The sequence below is a fragment of the Grus americana genome, chromosome 25 (genome assembly GCF_028858705.1).
Source record: "Grus americana isolate bGruAme1 chromosome 25, bGruAme1.mat, whole genome shotgun sequence".
Classification (NCBI taxonomy): Eukaryota; Metazoa; Chordata; class Aves; order Gruiformes; family Gruidae; genus Grus; species Grus americana.
The window spans coordinates 5,609,936-5,631,852 of NC_072876.1; the positions used below are offsets into that span (position 1 = coordinate 5,609,936).

The 21,917-nt window shown below is 45.1% G+C and overlaps 2 protein-coding genes across 7 annotated transcripts in view; both read left to right on the top strand.

The window, feature by feature from the left end:
• The first annotated feature begins 491 nt into the window (after positions 1-491).
• RBBP5 (RB binding protein 5, histone lysine methyltransferase complex subunit) overlaps positions 492-21,917 on the top strand; it is a 39,898-nt gene continuing 18,472 nt past the window's right edge. The window contains exons 1-14 of one of the 6 annotated variants that reach the window (XM_054803571.1): positions 494-676; positions 851-876; positions 999-1,171; positions 1,579-1,719; positions 2,200-2,362; positions 2,818-2,927; positions 3,108-3,227; positions 3,438-3,591; positions 3,702-3,773; positions 4,342-4,459; positions 5,246-5,315; positions 5,434-5,663; positions 5,981-6,175; positions 9,450-11,304. In XM_054803571.1, the coding sequence (XP_054659546.1) occupies positions 658-676; positions 851-876; positions 999-1,171; positions 1,579-1,719; positions 2,200-2,362; positions 2,818-2,927; positions 3,108-3,227; positions 3,438-3,591; positions 3,702-3,773; positions 4,342-4,459; positions 5,246-5,315; positions 5,434-5,663; positions 5,981-6,175; positions 9,450-9,475 (1,617 nt within the window). In that variant the 5' untranslated portion in view covers positions 494-657 and the 3' untranslated portion in view covers positions 9,476-11,304. Of the gene's footprint in view, positions 677-850; positions 877-998; positions 1,172-1,578; positions 1,720-2,199; positions 2,363-2,817; positions 2,928-3,107; positions 3,228-3,437; positions 3,592-3,701; positions 3,774-4,341; positions 4,460-5,245; positions 5,316-5,433; positions 5,664-5,980; positions 11,305-21,917 lie in introns of those variants that run through there. The other 5 variants (XM_054803570.1, XM_054803573.1, XM_054803572.1 and 2 more) reach the window with 5 other exon arrangements.
• On the top strand, positions 12,538-14,663 carry TMEM81 (transmembrane protein 81). The gene has a single exon (XM_054803576.1). It carries the CDS (start codon positions 12,884-12,886, stop codon positions 13,673-13,675), a length of 792 nt encoding a protein of 263 aa, XP_054659551.1. The 5' UTR covers positions 12,538-12,883; the 3' UTR covers positions 13,676-14,663.

The following is a 21,917-nucleotide window of genomic DNA, read 5'->3' on the forward strand; positions in this document are numbered from 1 at the left end:
CCGCCTTTTATCTGCTTCAACCCCCTCGGGGCTTAAAAATAAAGTAGCACTAACTGTTCTTCCAGGGCTTGGCGGGCCGGGGGCAGCCCCGGGGTGCGTCACGGCCTCATAGAAAAAACGTAACGAGCTTTACCGAGCGCGTACGCGAACGTGCCATAACCGGAACGACCGAGCCAAACCGTCGTATTTATTATTTTGCACCCGACCCGCGCGGTACTGACCCCCCCCGGCCCGCACTCGGTGTGCTGGCAGGGACGCGCTGCAGGTTCAGCCCTCGCCTACCGGGCGCCGCACGCTGAAGCCGCCGCGAACGGGCCGGTCCCCGGTGGTGCCGCCGGAACCTCGGGCGTGCGGCCGCGGGGCCCGGCCGGAACCCTCCGTGCGCAGGCGCCGGGCTGTCCGCCGCGCTGCCTGAGCTCCGCCGCGCTCCCGAGCCCCGCCGCTGCGCAGGAAGGGGACGGCGCTGGGCCCGGCCGCTGCGGGTCGGGTCGGGTCGGGTCGGGCAGGGCCGAGGCGGGCTGTGAGGCGCCGGTGGGTGGCGGGGCCGGTGGTGGAGGGGAGCGGGGATTCGTCAGGCGAACGCCGGGGCGGCGCAGTGTAGGCCCCCCAGCGGGGTCCTTCGGCGACGGGGACGGAGGGAGCGGGACGGCGGCCGCGATGAACCTGGAGCTGCTCGGTGGGTCCGGGAGGCCGGGGCCAGGGCCGCGGCTGAGGAGGGGGCGGCCGGGGCGGGCCGGGGGCCGTCTGTAGGCGGGTATCGATTCGCCGCTCCGCCGGCGGGGAGCGGGGGCGGGCCGCGGGGGGCGCCGGGCGCGCCTCACTCAAGCGCCGTCTTTGCGTTTCGTTGCAGAGTCCTTCGGCCAGAACTACCCCGAGGTAAACGTCCTCCCCGCCCCGCGGGGCTGCCCCCGTCCCACCGGCTGCTGCCAGCGCTTCGGCGGCCGGGCGGGGCGGCGGTGTCGGCCTGACCGCCCCCCTCCGGTGCCCTCTCCCCGCAGGAGGCGGATGGCACGCTGGACTGCATCAGCATGGCCCTCACCTGCACCTTCAACCGCTGGGGCACGCTGCTCGCCGTGGGCTGCAACGACGGGCGCATCGTCATCTGGGACTTCCTCACCAGGGGCATCGCCAAAATCATAAGCGCCCACATTCACCCCGTCTGCTCGTTATGGTGAGACGCGGGTCAGGTTTTAATTGGAACAAGCCAATCCCGTGTTTAGTTGGAACTGAGCTGGGAGCCTGTGCATTAGCTACGAAAGGCTATTTCTCGTTTTTGTTAGAACTTGTCCATTCCTGGGTTTGCTGAGCATCAGGTGCTCTGATGCCCTGCCAGCTCTTCACCCGGCTGTGTCGGCGCTGAAATGCCAGCCCGTTGCATCGGTTATGTTTTAGGATACTTTCCTTTAAGAGAGTTTAGAAATGTGTTATGCCTATTGAGTTTTTGCATGTTAAGTTATTTTTCACGCTAACAGATTTGTTTCTGAGTCTGGTAATTTGGTCTGATAGTTTTAAACTGTGGGCGTATGTTTTGTGCGTTTAAGGAGTAACTTTTACTTGAACTGCCTCTTGTTACTGTAGCTGGAGTCGAGATGGTCACAAACTGGTGAGTGCTTCGACCGATAACATTGTGTCGCAGTGGGATGTGCTCTCTGGAGACTGCGACCAGAGATTTCGATTTCCTTCGCCTATCTTGAAAGTTCAGTACCACCCTCGAGACCAGTAAGTCCTGTGAAAAAAGAGTTGAATGCTCTTATTTTGGTAGAACTAATGATTATGAAAATGTTTTTATTGTAGTTTGCAAAGTGTTTTTTTTTTTTTTAAAACCTAGCAGATGCCGTCACTGTATCTTCTTTTTGTGATCAGAACCCTAACTGGATTTGTTGTGGCTCTTTTTATTATGAAAATATCAGGGAGGCAGGAGAGTAAACAAGAGAATAATTCTTAGAAATGTGTATAGAAATGTCTTGTTGAGTTTGCGAGTTACTGCATAAACTTGGAGAAGTTCCAGAAAAAGGAAACGAGAGTGGACATCAGCTAAATGTCATGTTGTGGTTAAAGTAACAAAGACGAAACAAGATAATAACAAGACAGAAGTATTCTGTATTTCTTGATATAGGTTAAGATTTTTTTCTTACTTCTAAATGCAGAAACTTCTTTTCCAGAGAAGAAACTAGTAACTCTTCTTTTTCTGCTTTCCAGAAACAGAGTTTTGGTTTGTCCCATGAAGTCAGCGCCGGTGATGCTAACGCTGTCGGATTCCAAGCACGTTGTCCTACCTGTGGATGACGATTCTGATCTCAACGTTGTGGCCTCCTTTGACAGGCGAGGGGAATACATTTATACAGGCAATGCCAAGGGGAAGGTGAGGCTTGAGCAGGCAGCACTGGATGCAATACTTCCTGTCTTTATCAAGATGCTGAACGTTTCTGGGTTGCGTTCTTTGTTTTAATACACTGATAAGGCTTCCTGAATGTCTCTTGAATAATTCATATCACGCTGATACGATCTTCTGAATAAAGCATTGCACTTTATCTTTGAAGATCTCTAGACTATAACGCTTTGTCTGAGTTAGGTCTTTGTGTTGCTGTTGTCTTTGACCGTATTTGTTGGATCCTTTTCCAGTGTAAATAAACCAATGTTTATGTCGCAGAACTGTCGCAGAAACTGTAGTAGAAACTACAGTTGCAGAATCCCAACTATTCCTGTGTAGATTGCTGAGGCTTCTGTTGTCAGGGTTAGTAGCTGATGTGAAAGGTACCGAAAGGGGAATGAGTTATAATGAAGACGCTGATTGCCTTCTGTCTCCTTAATCCTCAGATTTTGGTCTTGAAAACAGACACTCAGGATCTTGTTGCTTCCTTCAGAGTAACGACTGGAACCAGCAACACCACAGCTATTAAATCGATTGAATTTGCTCGGAAAGGAAGGTAAGTCACTTCATTTATCAGGTGGTATCCTTTAAGATGAATTGAAAACTATAGGGTAGATTGACAGAGCATGCAACCTGTCTTAAAACCCCCCACAATTCTTTTATGGAACATACTCCGATTCTTTTTATTTTCTTAGTGGTTTAATGCAATGCATGTGCTGTGCCCTCCTTCCTGCAGCTGCTTTTTGATAAACACAGCTGACCGGATAATCAGGGTGTACGATGGCCGTGAAATTCTAACTTGTGGACGAGACGGGGAGCCTGAACCGATGCAGAAGCTGCAGGATTTAGTGAACAGGTAAGAGGTGGCAGAATGGCTGGTCAGTCTTGCTGGAAAAGGTGAGGTTTGAAACCTGTCCGTCATGACATGGTTTGAAGTTTAAATATTATTTGTGGATGGGAGTGTGTGAGATCTCAGTCTGAAGAGCAACCCTGCTCTGCAGTCCACCCTCCTCCGCGTTGTGCTGTTGTTTAACTGTTTGACTTGTGACGTTGTCTTTGCACGCAGGACGCCGTGGAAGAAGTGCTGTTTCTCTGGCGATGGTGAATATATAGTGGCAGGTTCAGCACGACAACATGCCCTGTACATTTGGGAGAAGAGTATCGGAAACCTAGTGAAAATCCTCCACGGGACCAGAGGAGAGCTGCTCTTGGATGTAGCAGTAAGAAAACTGTCTGTTGTTACTATGTTTCTTGTTGTTTTGAAAACCAAGCTTTCTTAATTCCATTTACCAATTAAGCTCCTCTTCTTTTCTCTTTCAAATAAATCTAGTGGCATCCTGTCCGACCGATCATAGCTTCTATTTCAAGTGGTGTTGTGTCAATATGGGCTCAGAATCAAGTGGTAAGCCTTTTAGATCATTTCCTTAAGAGGATTCCCCAGCGGTTCTCCATCCTAGTAGACTGAATTATTGCGTTTTGAAATCCTTTATTAAATCCCAATTCAACAAGGTTTCTAGGTTCAGCTGCCTAACTTGAAATATGTTTGCCATCTTGTTGACTGTGAGGAGGGTACTCATACTTCGATTGTCAAACTAGTTAAGCTTTGCGTTGTCTTAAATATCATCACAGGGATGTTTTATGTGGGAATGGTACAGGAAATCTGTATGAGTGAGCCAAAACTGAAGTGGTTAAACATTAACACACAGCTTTGGGTTTTAGGGGTAATTATGACATACATTGCAATATTTAAGGAGTATTACAATGTCATATTTTCAGCTTGTGCAGTTCCTAATTTGCTGTGTGACTGTGGACCTGAATGAGGCTTAATTGGATATTTTTTTTTTTTTTTGTGATCTTGTGTGTGTGGCTTGGGGGATTTTAATGCAGAATGAGATTGTAGTTCCATGAGTCCTCACTACAGCTGCTGTTCCTTTGCATAAGGTAAAAATCGTTTTGAATTTGTGGTTTAGGAAAACTGGAGTGCCTTTGCGCCTGACTTCAAAGAGCTGGATGAAAATGTAGAATATGAAGAGAGAGAGTCAGAGTTTGACATTGAAGATGAAGATAAGAGTGAACCAGAACAGACAGGTACTGCATAAACCGTGTTTCTATGTACCAAATAGTTTGTAGTCTGACTACATGACCGTAGTAAAAATTAAAACTAGTTGTCAGGGTAGTGTATATGGGCGTTAAATGACAAATCAGGAATGGATAAATGAAGATGTATGGACTAACCCAATCAATACGATTCCTGCCAATGGACATGCAATGTTTTTTTAGAAACACCTCCCCTCTCCGATATACGTTTACTCAGAAAGCAGCAGCAAGGGACGCGTGTAGGTGTCAGGCTTGCTCTCACCAGCAGCAGTGCTGAATTAGAATCGATAGCAGTGCAGTCTGGCCACTTGGTGGTGCTAAAAAATCGTGTCCTGTGAAAGGCTGCGGTTAAACCATGGAAAGAAATGAGGATTTTTCCCAGCACACCACCGAGCTCTCCTCGTTACCAGGCTTTGCAGCACTTCCCATATTTAGATAATTGTTGTTTAGCAGTTTTTAATATTCAAGTGTAACGTTGTGGGAATAAAGCATTACAATAAATTTCATCTGATTTAGAACTAGTTCAGTGAAAACAAACCATCTAGAAGATTTAAAATCTTTTACTTAGCTTTATTACTGGTGTTTTATTGCAATGGGTCTGCATTAGAAGATAGAAAAACAAAAACCTGGTGGATTTAAGAGGAAACACTTCAGGTTTGTTTTCTGCTTTAATTCTCACTTCTGCTTGCTTAGACATTTAAGCACAGTCCCATTCTTTTTAAGTAATTTAGTCTTTTCCTCACTGTCTTTAATTTGTCTTTTTTCCCTGGTTCTCAGGTGCTGATGCTGCAGAAGATGAAGAAGTGGATGTAACTAGTGTGGATCCCATTGCTGCCTTCTGTAGCAGGTGAAAGAATAATTATTTTGTTTAAAGTATGAATACAAAATGTATCACTAAGATTCCCCATGTAATATGTTGTAATAACTCCTATTTTTAAACGAAAACAAATTCTTTTCTTTCACAGCGATGAAGAACTGGAGGACTCCAAGGCTCTGCTTTACTTACCCATTGCTCCTGAAGTTGAAGATCCAGAAGAAAACCCCTACGGACCTCCACCAGATGCGGTTCAGAGTTCTTTAACTGATGAGGGAATAGGCTCTGAGAAGAAGAGACAGTCCTCCTCTGATGGACCTCAGGCACCAAAGAAGAAGCCCAAAACCACCAACATCGAACTACAAGGAGTACCTAATGATGGTGCGTAGAAGCTGCCATTGCTTTAGTGCCTGTTCTGCATCTGAGATGGTTTTTCACTTTGTCTTAGCTTTGTCTGAAGACCAGAAGTTCAGAAGGTCACTCCTTAATTTTCTCCTTCCTTTGAAGTCACTTCTTACAACAGTTAGTAATAGCCACACACTGCAAACTTGCTGGCATTTTGCAAGCTAGGAATGAGTAAAGGCATCCTGAAACTGTAATTTTTAATGCTGTTTGTATCTCACACCAAGGGGCTGTGTGTGCTGTATATCAGCATCCTAAGAGATAATTCACTTTGGTAACACATTCTCTCTCCGCAGAAGTCCATCCGCTGCTGGGTGTGAAGGGAGATGGTAAATCCAAGAAGAAGCAAGCAGGCAGGCCTAAAGGATCAAAAGGTAAAGACAAAGATTCTCCATTTAAACCGAAACTCTACAAAGGGGACAGAGGTGCTTTACCTCTGGAAGGAGCAGCGAAGGGTAAAGTGCAGGCGGAGCTGGGACAGCCTTTGACAGGTAAGGAACCCAGCGTGAGCGTCGTTGGCTTGCTTGGTGGCCTTGCTTTGTACAGACCCTGACTTAATATAGTCATAGCGTTTTATCGTCCCAAATGGCACTTGCTCACTAAACGTTTAGCTGCTGTCAAGGATAGGCAAAATTTTACTTTTTTTTTTTTTTTTAAAAGTGTTTTCAATATTTGTAATACAACTGATATCCTTGCCAGTAATAATGTTTGGCTTTGGTGGTTCAATTTTGAGGGGGAAAACTATAAATAGTGAAGGATTCTGAAGCTGACATTGACATTTTGTGCCATCAATACTTGGCAGAGTGATGAAGAACAGAAAAGTTCTGTAAGCAGAAATAGGAAATGGAGCATCGATAATGGTCCGTTTGATAAATGAACCCCGAGATAAAATTCAGGAGCCGAATCTTCTATTCCTAGCTATACAGCAGCCTTAGTTAAATTCTAGAAGGTACAGGATAGATTTTGGTGGACTTTTCTCCTTTTTTTTTTAATTTGTTATATTTTGTTGGTTGTGTACTAAAACAGGACTGTTGCAGTCACCTTTGTTAGGGTTCAGACTTAGTTTCAGAGAGACTGTTTCCCATCTGTCTCATTTGCTACTTCAGCTTCTTATTTGGGAAAAGTTCATTCAGGTGCAGTAAAGAAAGCACAGGTTTGGATTAAGTGAGGTGGACTTCATGATTTATTTTTTTTAGATTGTAGTGAAATACTCAGGGTTGATATATAAACAGTTTCAAAGACACAATGTAATTGATATATCAAATTTTGCATTTCCTTGAACTCAGCAGCTGCTGCTGTGGATTTTAGACTGTACAGTGATTTTATTAATTGATTTAAAAGTGATTTTATTCCCCCCCACCCTTCCTTCCCTCACTGCTGGTCCTATGCTACCCACCTTGCTCATTGTCCTTCCTGCTCAGCTCCTATTATGTTGCTTGTACTAGTACTGGTAATTGCTATTTGCAGAAAAAGGGAATGGGATAAAAGAAACTTAGCCTATAAATGGAAAAAATGTATTGGATGTTTTCTGGGCTTCCATTTAATCCTTTCACACTGCACCTTGCAAAATGCAGAAATTAAAGATAGCCAAGAATATCCTTAGACCTTGTTTGTAGCCTGGGAGGTACTGATTAGCGTCTAGTGTCAGATTTACTGGACAGGGTGATTCTCTTCTGACTTCTCAAGTCATTAAAACACACTGGATGCCCCCTAAAGTGTGATAGTAAGGAATTACCTGGATTGTGTGGATCCTCAGGTGTCTTTGCTGGCATCTGTTACACACCCTGACCGCTCTCTTGTGCCATGCTGGATGGGCAAGACCGGTTTGAAGACCAAACGAGTATAACTGTTAGTTTCATCAGCAGGCTTGTTGATTGCTTTCTTTTATCATGCTGCTAATTAACATGACCATATGCAGAAGGATATAAATGAGAAAGAATCATGTACTGGAAACTTAGCAATGTGGCTTCCGAAATGAATTTCAGTTGTTATTTGCTTTAAACAAACCAGTGCTGGATTTGGACTTTTCCACGTTTAAGTAGCTGTATAAGCAGTCTGTTTTCAGAGAAGTGGTTTTAATAGAACGTATTTTTGTTCTACTTTTTTAAGGTATGTTTATGTAACTTTATCAACTTGTTTTACTAATTTGCTTGATCTACGTTTGTGGACAGATCTCAGTGTACTTTCTTCTTGCAGCTTGTGATTGCTATTGCATCAGTATGTTCCGAGAGCTGGGAAAATACTCCCATTTCCTCTAACGTGTTTCAAGTGAAGCAAGTCTCGATAGACTCCTTTCTTGGTTTTTTACACATCCTTGCAAAGCCGTATTTGGGAGGATGTTTGTGTGGGTTTGCTTGTAATGTTCCCATGCAGTGTTACAATATAGTCTGACTTGCTATAAAAGACCTCAGTGGAATTTTACTGGCTACTGCTGCTGAGCTTGGGATGTGCATACCTGTGCCAGTACAGTTAGCTTTGGTTTTTGGACGCTGCAAAATGGGAATTTTATTTTCTTATAAAGAAATGGGTTTAGACCCAAGTTCCCTACTTACTTTACCCATCTACTGGAGATGGTAGAGCTTTCTAGAATTTACTTTTAGCCTTTGTTGCCTGCAAGCACTTTTAAAGTATTTTTCCACGGTGGTTTTCTTCAGCTTGATTGAGCTATAGGCAAATAATATTACTATGATGGACTTCTGTCTCTGATTAGGACCTCTTATTGTGCTCCCTCCTACAGTACCGTTGGCCTAAGAGGATCCGATAGATCCGGGCAGTAGATCTCAGTAGTCAGTGTTGGAAGGGTCTGTACGAGCCTTGTTAGGAGAAGAACAGATTGTCCACTGAAACTGTCACTTGGATCTCTCCAAACTCACAGTAGTCTTCTAGTCTGTGAAGTTCATGTCTGTCTTCCTTTGTTCTCTTTACGGCTTGCACTTACAATTCCTGGTTTGGGCAGCCAGTTTTCTCTTGGGGTTGCCAGTGTTCCACCCTGTGCAAATATACACTTCCAAATTCAAATGGCCACCTGCCTGGGATCCTGGAGCCTGCCTGCCTTTTTGTGTCTCGTGCATGAAGCTGTTAATTCTGCTAGTTCCTTGTGCTGTTGCTTTCTGAAGTAACTAATCAGTCACTAAAACTGTCACACAACAAGCATTTCTCCGCTGGAAAATGTTTGTGCTATGCCATAATACAGTGTCTTTCTGCAAGCTGCATGGCTGGGACTTGGAGCCTGGTGCAAGTGCATCTGTGTCACTGTGCTGTGCAGTCCAGGAGTAAATGTCTTATTCTTAAAGCTGCTGTGTCAAAAACAAATTTCAGTATAAACAAACTGAGAAGATTGATCCCTCTTACAGTTTTGGAATAAAATCTTATGGCAGTCTGGTTTAACCCAAACTTAGGTGGAACTTGTTGTTTTCAGTTGTGCTTTTGCTCTGAGATTTTGGGATTGATAAATCAAAAAGTTTTACACCAGGTAAGTTTGCTCGCAACTTTGTGGAGAAAAAGCTTAGAGTTCCTTGGCCACCTTGTCCATGCCTGTGCATGTGATCTCAAGTACAAATGCAGAAATACTAGAGATCTTAATTCGTCATAGGCAGTATCTTTTTTATTATATCTCATTCTGAAAAGAATGGCTTTATCTAGAAAATCGTGTTCTCTTTTCATTTTTTTCTGGAAATGCTCCCATATTTGGTGGTATCTGGTTTCTGGTAACATCTGTTTGAGTCTGGTTACTTATTTTTCACCTGTCTTTGATCTCTTTAGCAGGTGGTGCAATCTCAGAATTGTTATGAAGACACTCTTCTTTATCTTCCTGTATTCTTTCCTATATTGGCACCATAATGTGGAAAATAGATGAAATAGAGTGGACTGACTAATACAGCAGACTGATTGTTCATGGATTCAGGGAGTGACTTTTGTAAGAAATTAATATGGAAGAGGAAACGGCCTTCATTCCTCCTTAACTGCCTCTTCATCGAACAGTGTAAGATGCTGACTCTCAGGTCATGCGATTTGCAAAGAGACTAACTGGACTGCCTTTGTGTTGACGTATATAACTATTTCTAAAGTGAGCTGGTACCCAACACTCTGCCACTCCACAGCTTCTCAGCCATTGTCTTTTAAATAGCTTTTGTTTTGTTCCTGGATTTGAAGAATACCCAAAGTGTGTATTTTTATTCCTGATGCCGTATGACTGTGTATCCTGCAAACTTCCCTTTCTTTGCTGTTAATTTTCATTTCGGCGAGTTGTAAGTCCTTCTATGCCAGCTGCGTTACCTTACCAGCTTTTCTGTTAGCTCAGAGTGATGTCTTCTCTGCTGACGTGCTTAGTGCAACACTGCTGCTGATTATGTGCCAGGTTTGTTTTCATCTCAAGTTGATAGAGATCTAATGTGAAGAATCAAGACACCCTCTGAAGTCTGCAAAGGATGAATCTTCGTATTGTGAATATTTTAGACATGAAGGATGACTCTGTTTATGGGAAAAGGAACAAGTGAAAGTAGCTCTAGATAAGATACTCGCTTTATATGCTTTCTTCTAGCCTGTGATATGAAAAGCTGTGTTGGCAGTTTCTTTCTGTCCTTGCAAGTGTTTTTATTCTCTCTCTTTCCCGTGAGGTGCCTGACCAGAAACAATTGGTTTCCTCCTTAGCTGGTAGGTACTGGCAGTCAGAGAAAAAACAGAACTAATATTTCCCTGGACTGAAACAGTAGATTTTTCAAGATTTCCCCCCCCCCCCCCCCCCCCCCCCCCCACTTCTGGATCAAGAATGGAAGAAAGATGAATGCTAACAGCTTATTCCGAGCCATGCTTTAACCGTTTATTCCTTAAAGACGGTTGTAACATTTTCCTTGTGGGAATGGGAAGAGATACTTTCTCTATCCAATACCTACAGCCTGACACCTCTCTGTAGTAGAGCAACAGCCTGTTAAAAGACAGTTTGCATTCCTAATGCCCTTGTTTTATAGACTTTTATAGTTCCTATGCAATTACTTTTGGTTTTTTTCCCAGATGTAATTATTGAGATTATCACTGCGTATTTAAATTTTCAAAGTATCCTGCGGACATTAGAAACAAGAAGAAGAGTCATAAAGAGATTTATTAATTTGCAGTCAGAAATATGCAGTACTTGCATGAGATATTATAAGCATGGGAAGAGAGGAGACATTTTAAATCAGAAGGTTTTTTAAAAGTGGTATTTTCATTTCCGGCTCTGGTACAGTGGCCTGCTTCTTTTAATGAAATTCATTCCCATGTGTACAGTATTAGTTTTCGTTGTTCTTCCTGCTTGTAGGATGACTCGCATCTTTCCTGGAACACCGTTATGTCAAATCCACCCGTACGTGGGGTGGCTGAGCCCACAAGCTTTAAAAGATGCACAGGCAATGGTTCTCTGGGTTATTTTAAAGGATATAATTTGCCACAGACTCCAGCCTTCATTTCTGTTAAAACTTCTCTGTACAGTGTATATGTCCTTGGTATATTTTCTTCTATCTTTTATTTTATTTTTTGGTATCTGTAGTTTTGTACAATATTTGTTGGATACTGGCTTGATGGTAGCATATAGCAGTGATGTTAGGTTTTGTGTTTGTAAATAAAGAGGTATGTTTTATTTCCTAAAGTCAATGGGTAAGTCTTGGCTTTTCCATACATTCCCGATTGGTTTATATTGTACGACGCTTAGGAATCCTGCAACGCAGCTCCGCTGCAAACACAAACATATTGTGCCTTCACCACAGGTGGTGTGTTGTTTGGTTGGTTGGTGTTTTTTTTTAGTGTGGCATTTGGTTGATGATCTGTTTTCAAGAGGCAGGAGTAAATCTGTAGGCTAATAAAGCCCTGTATACCTGAGTGCAGCCTAGGCGCTCTGAGCCAGACGTGCGAAAGAGGAGCTGGACACAAAGCGTGCTGGGCGTAGAGTGCGCATCCAGGGAAACTGAACGTGGAAATACATCTACTAGGTCTTCAGAAGTCTTCGCTTTAATAAATTAAGAAGCGTTAGGAAGAGAAATATGGATATTCATTAGCAGAGCTGTTGAAGAACATGGCAATCCAAATCCTTTTGGCAATCCTTAATTCAGTTGCTGATTATCGAACTGGCTTGACCACAGTTCAATTACTCCATCAAAAATAAGTAACTTTGAATTATTTTTTTTTCATGAAGAACTTTTTCCTAGTGCATTATTCTTTCAGGATGCTTGAGCACTAAGTGAATTATTCCGGGTGTACGAGTGGTTTCTGTTTTACAGATGCATCTATTGAATGTGCAGGTTTTGGCTCAGATCGTTCTTCAGAGTCCGTGGCTGCACGTGACACAGAGCACGGGGCTAAGGCTCGCAGCTCCTCGGAGTAGTGCCGGGGGGGCCAGTGCTGGTGAATCCCTCCTGAGTCTGATTGTAGATGTCAAGAGCCTAATATGACACTTTCATGCGGAGTCCTCATCTTGGAGGAGCTTTGGCTTCAGACTTAGGGGAGTTCTTTGTTCTCCCTCGGAAGGTTTGGGGCCTCATTCTGACCCGGGCAGCCAGACTGTGACATCGGCACTGCTCCCCTTGGAACGTGGGCTCGCGGAGATGTGAGTGGCTTCACCGAGCCCTGCCTAGATGGATATCATCAGTCATAAAATACTGTTTGGCTTGCCTTAATGTCAGAGCCATCAGACTATCTAGAGGTTGAAATGTTGTTTTCATGATCTTGGTAATCTGGGGAGTACTTTAGATTTGGGGATATGCCAGCGTAAGACAGAACTGTACAGGTGCTGCATAAGGAATTAGGATTTCCTTACGCTCAAAAGTGTTATCTTAAAGGTTCCAGTAGTGATTACTTATATTGATTTATAGTTTGGAACAGTACTTCTTTACAGTGGAAATTAATCTAAAATAGTATGTAAGGGAGGACTTTATCTTTTTTAAATTGTCAAATATATCCAAATTGCTGGAATATAGTGGATTAAAACATCCTGCTGCCCTGTTATGAGAACTGGAATTCACGATTCACAGTCTGACCGATACAGTGATGTGTTGCATTTTTTTTAGCAGTGTTGTACTTCAAGCCTGTCTTGTTGGAGGATTTTTCCTAATGGAAGGTTTAGGTCTTGAAGATGACTTGGTTAGAAGATGTACAGAGAATGAGTTTGTGTTTTTTTGACTACTGAGTTTGCGTGGCTTTGGAAAGCAGCACGTCTGATTGCTAATCCTGATATGAAGACCTCGGGGAACAGCCACGTCCGTGGGATATTATCTTGTGCTTTCTACCTGCCACTGGTAGTTTCCTTTGAAAAAGTTACCTTCCCAGCAGAGCTGAAGTCAGCTGTAGCTAAAATTGCAGTCAACGCCACATCCTGTAGCGTCACCTGCGGGCTGGGCTTCAAACTGGAGGAGATGTGCGAGATCACTCCCGCCGGAGAGAGGAGGAATTGTACCTTGCGCAGGACCGACTGCCTGACCAGCTGGGTATGCGGCTTTCTCCACTTCACCGTCCCCGTGGGCAAACCCTTCCACCTTAGCTGCCTGACCGTGGACGCAGTCGGCTTTGGTAGCCAAGCCTATAGCTATACGTGGAGGCTTGCCCAAGGCCTTATCACCACAAAGGATGTACTGTTCAAACCTTTCAAAAACCCCAATGCAGTTGTCAGGTTTTCCCCTACCAGGGAGTCTGATGCAGGGACTTACCGATGTGATGTGCAGATGGTGAAGACATTCAGAGTCATCAAGAGGGTCTACTTTGGGGTCAGAGTGATCCAAAATGACTTAGTGGATCTGAACTTTCAAAAATCCTTGACTTGGGAACAGAAGTTAGCAGAAAATGAGTTGGAAGGAAACACAGAAAACAGCACCTATGAAGAACTGCAAGAGCAGCAGCACTTCTGGCAAGGAGAATTGTTTTATGAATGCTTGGTAGGACTTGGAAGTGGAGCGACAGGGGGTGTCTTGGTGAGCATGGCTCTCTACTTCTTACAGAAGACTTTGCGAAGGAAAGCTGCAGAGAAATGAACTGAGATTTAATGCAATCACTTGTCTCTGTCTATCAGTATTGATGCAGTATTCCATGGCAATGTTTGTCTTTTTTTGTCTGGCTGATGCAGTTTATTTTGGTAAGCTAGTACAGAACTGTAGCACCAGAGCTTGAGGCTTACTGGAGTAGTGCAGACAGTAGCTCCAGATGGGACAAGGCCATTTGCCTCTGCGTTGCGTGAAAGGGTGGTCTGGAATGGTCCAGGCAGGAGTTAGGGCACACTGAGCCACAGAAACTGCCCACTGCTTGCTGCTAACTACCTTGCCATGCTCTTCTAGCTGGCCTTTGTTTTACCTCTAGGTGTTTGGGCTTTTTTTATTTAGCTGATAACTGAATCCCGTCTTATTTCCTTGAATTTCTTCTGCTTTGCCCAGAACTCTGTGGTGATGTGAGCTGACACAGATCACTGTTTGGTAGGTGGCGTTTCTCCAGCAAGAAGTGCAAAGTAGTAAGAACACTTTCAAGGTGGGCTTACAAACCAGGTTTCCTGGCTGTCTGGTGTCCTTTCCGTCAGATCCAAGCAGTCTGGTCTCAGCAGCTGTGGGGACAAGGGGTGGACCACCACTGCCTGCTTCCTCTGGAGAGATTTCTCTCCCTGCACTAGAGCCTGGATAAAGGATCTTCAAGCGATAGCTTGGAGCTTGCCCTGTTTCCTTTGTAGTGTAGAATAGCAAAGCAGGGAGCATTGGGTAGCACAAGCACATCTTCAATTTGAGTGTGGCTGCTTAGGAACATAACTGGGTGTCTTTAATCGTGACTCAGAGCTGAGCTCATTCCTAAAATCTTTAAAAGGGGGAAGGAAGGGAAGAGTTCAGTGGGCTTGCAGATCTTTCATTTTTCCTGGTGATTAATAAGTATAAAACATGCAGCAACTCAGTAGGGAGTATTGTTTCCCCCTTGGTAGCAGAATCCACAGAGGGACTTATTAAGTGCCTTCTCTTTCTACTTTCTGTCTCTTATTTTACAGTAAACAACTATATTTACTAAATCTGTTTCCTCTCTTTTTTTTTTTTTTTCTGTGAACTAAAGTACAGGAATGCATAGCACACCCAGTTCTGGGGAAAATAATGATTCAACTTCAGTGTTAAAGATTGAAGCATACTTTTATTTTTTTTCTTTTTACCAGAACAACAACAAAAAAGCTTTAATATAGAAAGAGATGGATATAGAAGGAAATACCTTATTTGAAGATAGTCCTGTATAAAAAAATAAAACTGAAATGTAGTGAGCCAAATCTTCATGTACAGTGAAATCAGGAATACGTGTATCAGGACAGGATCTGTAGACTCTGGGTTGTCAAGCTGTATTTGAGTGGAGAAGCAAGCCTGTCAACCAGGCTTGAATTCCCAGTTTGTAATTCTACTAAGCTCCCTCTTTCTGTGGGGAGACTTTAATGGGCACAGTGACCAGCAGAAGGTTGGAAACATTGGGGGAACCGTTCTGCAGTGATAGAGGATGCTTTCGGGAAGATGCCGGGGGCGACCCTCTGGGAAGGGACGGGAGGGTGGTTACACAGCTGTGACGGACAGCAAGGGACTGTATGTCCTTATTCCATCTGGCGACCTGGTCCCGTGGGTCAGAAGCTCCTGGATGGTGATCCAGTTGTCCAAGATTTTCTTGCTTCTGTTCTTCATCAGTTTCCTCTGACTCAGCTCCACAATACTGAAGTTTCTCCTGTGCTCAGTGCTGGCTTTGTCTTCGCTCAGCTGTTCCCTCTGGCTCTGCAATGCTTTTCTCTGTTTCTGCTCCTTAGCTAGGAGCATGTGCTGTTTTCTCTGAGCCTTATTCCAGTATTTCCCAGTCTTTAGCTCGCTGAGGGCATCCTCATCTGTGGTCAGTCCGCTTCGTTGTTCTGCGATTCTCAAGGCCCTGTCCCTTAGCAGCCAGTTCTTGCGTTGTTTCTTCAAGGACCGCTTGTTCCTTTCGCATGCCAGCCTCCATCTGTTCCCGTTATCCCCTGCTCTGCCCTCTGGGCTTTCACTGCATCGCCTTGGTTTTGCTGACACTCTAGTCGGGTCGCTTGGACACTCTGCAGCAGCCTTTTCCTGCAGCAGGCTCCTGGAGCTGTAGTGACGTGTGTGGTCAGGAATCGTAAGCTCTTTTGAGCCGGCAGCGATGTGTGGTGGTGGGCACATGTCTCTGGTCTGTGCTGATGGCTTGCTCTTGCTGGCTTTGCTTCTGTCCCCGCTCGCTGCACTCTGCTGGCAGAGTTCACCCCTGTGCTGCAGCCTTTTCTCTTTTTGGGTACTGTTTTCACCAACCCGAAGGCATTTAGGGAGCCACTGGCCCTGTTTGCATTGCTCGCAGCCTCCCTCCTGGCCTCCTGATCTGTGAGGCGTTTTGTGTTCCCTGGAAATGGGTCTGTACTGGCTGCATCTGCTTTCCAGGAGTTCTTGAAATCTTCTGCACTCCTCTGCGCTTATGCCACAGAAACTGGAATCACTTAATTCATCATAGGTGGGGAAGTCATCTGTAAGTAGTCCTCCCCATGCAGATGTGCTGGCACAGAGATCTGCGCTGGGACCTTCCTGGCCGCTGGCTGGTTCTGCTCCTGCATCAGGCCCTGAATTCTCACCTGCCCGAGTGCTGGTGTCGGTAGAGCCCAGGCCACTGTCCCACGCGAGATGGGGAAATGCCTGCTTTTCTTCCGTGCCTTTACTGCTTTCGCTTTCTGCCTAAAAACAAACACCCACAGGCCGTTAGGTATCTTTGGGGCCATCCTCCCTGGCTGAGCATGAGGCATCTCTCTAAGCATCCTCCAACCATATGCAATGGCAGGATTTCTCTCTTGCCTTACGCTCTCCCTGCTGCTGCTATAAACAGCCTTACCAAGCTCCTGGAGGCACTGGAGAGAGCTGCAGGGATGGAGGAACAGCTGCTGAAACTCAACTCATCTTGATGAACGAGGGCTAATGCCTGCAAGAGAAATACAATCAGAGCAGGGAACATTGAAGCTGGTTTAGCAGACCTGATGATGTAAGGCTGAGGTGACCAAAAAGGCTTTTTGGAAGGTGTGGAGGCAAAATGCGATGGGATACCTTACAGTTCAACTCTTCTTCTCCTGTGGCACAGGATGCAGGAAGTGGGTAATTACATTCGTTATCGCTGTTGCAATCCTGTGGCAGCAAGTAGTCAAAGAAAGCCCTGCGGAGAAACCAAACAGAAACACAAGTTCCTCTCCAGCCCAGCGAGAGGGGCTGGTTCTGTGCTCTGGCATGCTGAGGGTCATATTTTTGTTATTGTCTGAGCGGCCAAACCAAAGAATCAGTGCTAGGCAGGAGCTAGCTCAGCCCGTTTTAAGGTTAGTGGATGCAGCTGATTAGAAATCTGGTTTTGAGAGATGTTGGCTGACCTTGTGCTTCGCACCCTCTGCAATTGCTGCTTTCTAGGAGACGTTTCTTTACCTTGGGCAACACGTTATACGTACCCGTCTAGGCAGAGATTTAAACCTGAATTGCTGCAGTTCTCTTCCTTGCAGCATTGCTCGTTCCCTGCTCTGAAGTCCGTCTGGGTTGCAGCATCAGATGTGCAGGGGGTCTGGTGGGCAGGCTTCTGTCTGTGCAGTTCCAGTGTAATCTGTTCTCCTGTGCTCTGGAGCATTTGTAGGACCTCCTGTAAACTGGCTCTGGAGATATCTTTTCCATTGACCTGGTTAGAAGGGGAGCAGATTGCAAAATAGTCCATTCATACTTACTAATCTCATGTTTCCTTAATGCAGAATTCCTTCACCTTGAGGTGAGCTCCCCTGTCCCCAAAGCCGCTAGCTCTACTACAGAATTAACTGCTCAGAGGCTCAGCAGTATCTCCCCAAGTTGGGGAAAGAGATCCATGCAGGTAGGGCTCTTAATCGCTTCCTCGTTCTGCTGCAGAGATGGGAGATGAAATCATATCTTTGTATCTCAAGTGCGCTTATAAGATCAGCATGGAAATAAGTTACAGTAAATGCCGTGTTTTGCATTGGTTTACTGTTAATCTGGCCTGTTGATGCCAGATAACCTCATGCAAGTTTCTTTTATCCTAAAACTTATTTCTAATCACCTTGACTAAAACCACAGCAAGCCTCTTCTAAGCAGGATGAAGCACATTGCCTCAGCCTTTTGCCCAGATTTAACGCCACAGTGAGCGAACTCTGCATGCCACGAGCCCTAGATTTCTGTCCCAGGAAACTCTTCTCACCTCCAGGAAATTCTCCTCTTTCCACAGCCTCTGAACAGGGGAACAGACATATGCTTGGTTTGGGAGCTAATGGTTAAAATCAACAAAGAGAAGCTGCCCCATCTGGAAGAGCCTCTTTGCACTTTGTAATGTAAATGCAGGGCTTGCATCCTGTGGGCAGCTGTGTTTTAGAAATGCAGAAAGATTACATGAAAGGTCCAGGACGATCCATTTTCTCACTGCTTAGCTGAGGAGGTCAAAGTGGGAGCCAAAAGGGTCCTTCATCTTTTTATTGTGTCCTTCCCCCCCCCCGCCCTTTTTTTTTTTCTTTTTTTTTGTTCTGAGGGGAGACAGATGCCTGGAGCAGGAAAGATTAATATTTTTTTCTTTAATGCTTATTTTAAGGTGGAGGGCTGTGATGGACAGTGCAGCTCCAGCTATCAGAAAGGACGGGACTTGGCCTCTTGCTGGCATAGTTGCTGTTTGAAATGGCACTTTCCTCGTATGCTTTTTGAGTTTCACAGCAATCTAAAATATGTTGGTGGATGGAAGGTCTGCTGGGGGTGGAGGGGAAGGAAGGGAGAGCAGTCTGAGCCAGGGGAAAGAAAGGTTACAAAAGGGGAATAGGGGAGGTCTGAGGTACAGGACCCTTTGAAACAGCATGCTCTCCCCATCCCTACATTTCTTTCTGTCTCTTCCTGTAATCCGCATGTTTTCTTAGGCACTGTCCCTGCTCTTCCCAACATAACTGGCTGAACTGGAGAAAAAAAAGCTCTGTTTCTGCTCTGAATTGGTAATATGGTGCCTAAACCTTTTTCCCACGCTTGGCTGGTTGCCTGCCTCACCTGGAGGAGAGGATGGCAGGGACTGCAAGCAAACCCTACCTGCTCCCGGTTCCCAGCTGGAGGTTTTTTGTGGTACAAACTTCTGCTGCTTGCTGGTGGTCCTAAGTATTAGGAAGCAATTAGTATTGTACATACTAAAGCCAGACAGATTGTGTGAGGGAGGAAGTCAATTTGCTAATGGCATTAGCACTTGGAAAGAAGGAGGTAATAACAGAATGGTGAGGCATAGGCAGCTATTTAAATTGCTGTTAGCTACTGAAGCTTATCTAAATTGAATAACTAGATTGCCTTAACTGCTGGAACTTGAATGGCAGCAAAGAGGAAAACAAACCCCATATGCTGCTTTTGCACCGAGATGGGGCTGTCTGCCTCTTCCATCCTCTGCACGTGGATCTGTGTTAATTCTTTTACTTGTTCCTGCAGTCGCCTGCAGCGATCCGCCGGGATATTGTGCTCTTGTTCCCCCTTTTCCCACTCGCTGCTGCTTTTCCCCTCCCTTTGGCTCATTTTTTCGGTATCGCGTTCTACTCTCCCCCTTCCTTTTGCTGGCTTTCTCCCAGCACAGATACACTGCATAGCTATCAATGTTTTGCGTGCGTTCTTCCCTGCATTTTTTCCAGGAAACTCCAGCTTTTGGGCAGTTCTTTCTGCCCCAGAATACTGCATAAATATCTTCATTTGTTGCCTACCTCTAGTGATGCTGGCTTAGACCTGTGGAACTTGTGTTCAAAGCAGTGTGTTTAGCTAAAGCATACTGAATACTGCAGGTTTAATTCATGCGTCATCTTAGGCTGAATCAAATTCACTAATCCTAAGCACGAGTGTTTTTAAATTAGTGTATGCTGAGTCAAATGTAGACCATAATGAGGGAGGTGGGTTTTTCTGTGCTTAGTTCTGATGACTGTTAATTTGATGCCATGATTTAATTCAATCAGAACCTTTAGACCAGAATTATTTAGCAGCATGTAAAATAACTCTGCTATTTGCTTTGACTGTTTTGAAGTTTCTTCTTCTTTAGCAAAATTTTTGTCTTTGGCTTTGGTGAAGGTCAATAAATCAATATTATTGAAGAGCAACTGAGTGTCAGTAAAGGAAAAATTCTTTTTAGGCAGTGAAATATGGTTTTATGAGTTTTCAAATATTACATGCTGAGTTCTTTTGAAATTTTGGCTTTCATGGTAGCTAGTAACTCCCCAAAATGATAAGACAGAAGGAAATAATAGGAGGATATGATTAAACAAACCCAACTGTAGCACAGGTTTGCACAAAGCTTTTAAGATGCTGACCCTCTGTTGTCCCTGACAGTATAAGCGTTGCTTTATTTTGCCCCCTGTTGTCCACAGAAGTAAAAAGATCAAATACTTTTTTTTTTTAGTAGGAATTTTATGAAAACACTGGATATGAAGCATCTTCAGAGTGGTAAGAACCTGTTGGCTTTAAAGATTTACTTACAGAGGTAATTTACTTGTACCTTGATTTGGTCCCAAAAGGAGAGAAGAAAGATCATTTTCAAGCAGCTCCTCTTTCTTGGAGCTTTCCTTATCAGTTTCCCAGGAACAAAGCAGGCTCTGCTGATGTTACAAGCCAAGTCTGACTTCTCTCTGCCTGTCTGCCCCAGGCTTCCGAGTTCATTCCAACCACCATTCATCCGTCCCTTGCCTTTCTGTGTCCCTTACACTTAAAAAAAACTGCTCTTGTTTATTTTTCCGGGACGGAGGGGTCTTTCATTAACCCCCGTCACCAATCCCAGGCTGGTTTGCCTAAACTTGGGTGCTCTTTGTGGAAACCGCCTGTTTCTTCTTGTTGCTTTTTCATTTCCAAGGAGGGTCTACTTTTATTTTGTCTCTTGACATCTGTTTTGCAAGAGGAGGGCTGGATCAGTGTAAAGCCTTTGCTTGCCCATTTGGGATTTGCAAGTGAAGTGACAGTTGTGTAGAAAACGATTAACAAAACCTCTCTGCGAGCGTCCAGGCTGGGGACTCGGTGCTGTGTAGGCAGCAAACGTGAGCCTGAACAATTTATGACCTAGAAATAAGAAATCCTTTAAAATGCCTGTGGGGAAGTAATGAGGAGGATGTTTTCTGAGGTGGGTCACAAGCCATTAGTTCTGGGGTAGATTCCTTTTAATTTTTGGAGTGTTTTGATAGCAATTTTAAGGGATTTGCTTGAACTATCTTTTTTCTGTGGCTTTAAACAAAGGAGCAGTAAACCAATTCAGCCGCCTTCCCCCTCCGGGAAAAACCCCAACCAACTCATACAAATTTGAACTTTATGCGGGAATGCTTTAGGTTGCACAGAAAGTTATCTATTTCCCTGTGATATTTACGTGTAGAAAAATACCTCTCTTGGGACCAGGCCTGCCAAAAGATCGCTGCAAGGGCTGTACTCATAGCGCTTATCCTTAATGCCTGAAACCTCTGTAGGAGCCTTTGCTGAAAACACACAGAAACCCCTAGATAAGCTGTGGGTTTTGTTCTTAAATGCAGCTGAGCTCTCGTGGGGTTATAGTGGTCTGGGACTGGTGGGCACAAGCGATGCTTCACAGCATCCTTCATCCAGTGTCCGTGCATGGCTTGCCGGCGTGCTCTCTCTGCAGGGCTGTGCTTGCGTTTCCAGTAGGACCCGTGACGATACATTTTTCTCCTTGATTTATATCATGTGCAGTGACATCCAACGACGGCTCCTGAGAAACCCGGAGTGCCCTTGCTGGGGGTGAGCTGGGGAGGGATTCATCTCGGTCTTGGCCGCTCCCTGCTGGTTTCTTTAATGATGCTGCCCTCACGTTTACCAAGCCCCACTGCAGCGTAAATCCCTGAGCTAATTAGGGCCCTGGTGATGAGTGGCCTCGCTCTACAGAGCACAGGGCAGAGGGGCAGGAACCTGCCCGGGGTCTGAGCACAGCTGAGCCCAACCTCTTGGGGCCCTTTGTCGGGTCGGCTTTGCCATCGGCAGACGGAGGCCGAGGGCTGGGCAGTGTTATATGGCAACCAGATCCACTTGTCACCCCAAGCTGCGGGCGGCTGCAGCTTCTGGGAAGAGGAGGAGGAGTGGCTGCTTCCCTCCCTCCATCCCTCTGTCCTTAGGGGTGCAGAGGGGGGACTGGGAGCACATCTTGCTGCAGCCGGTGCCCGAGTCCCCCTGTGCGCCCCATGGTCAAGCACGGTGTTTCTTTTAGGGGCTCCGTGAAAGTGAATGCATCCAGGATGGGGTGAGGGAAAGA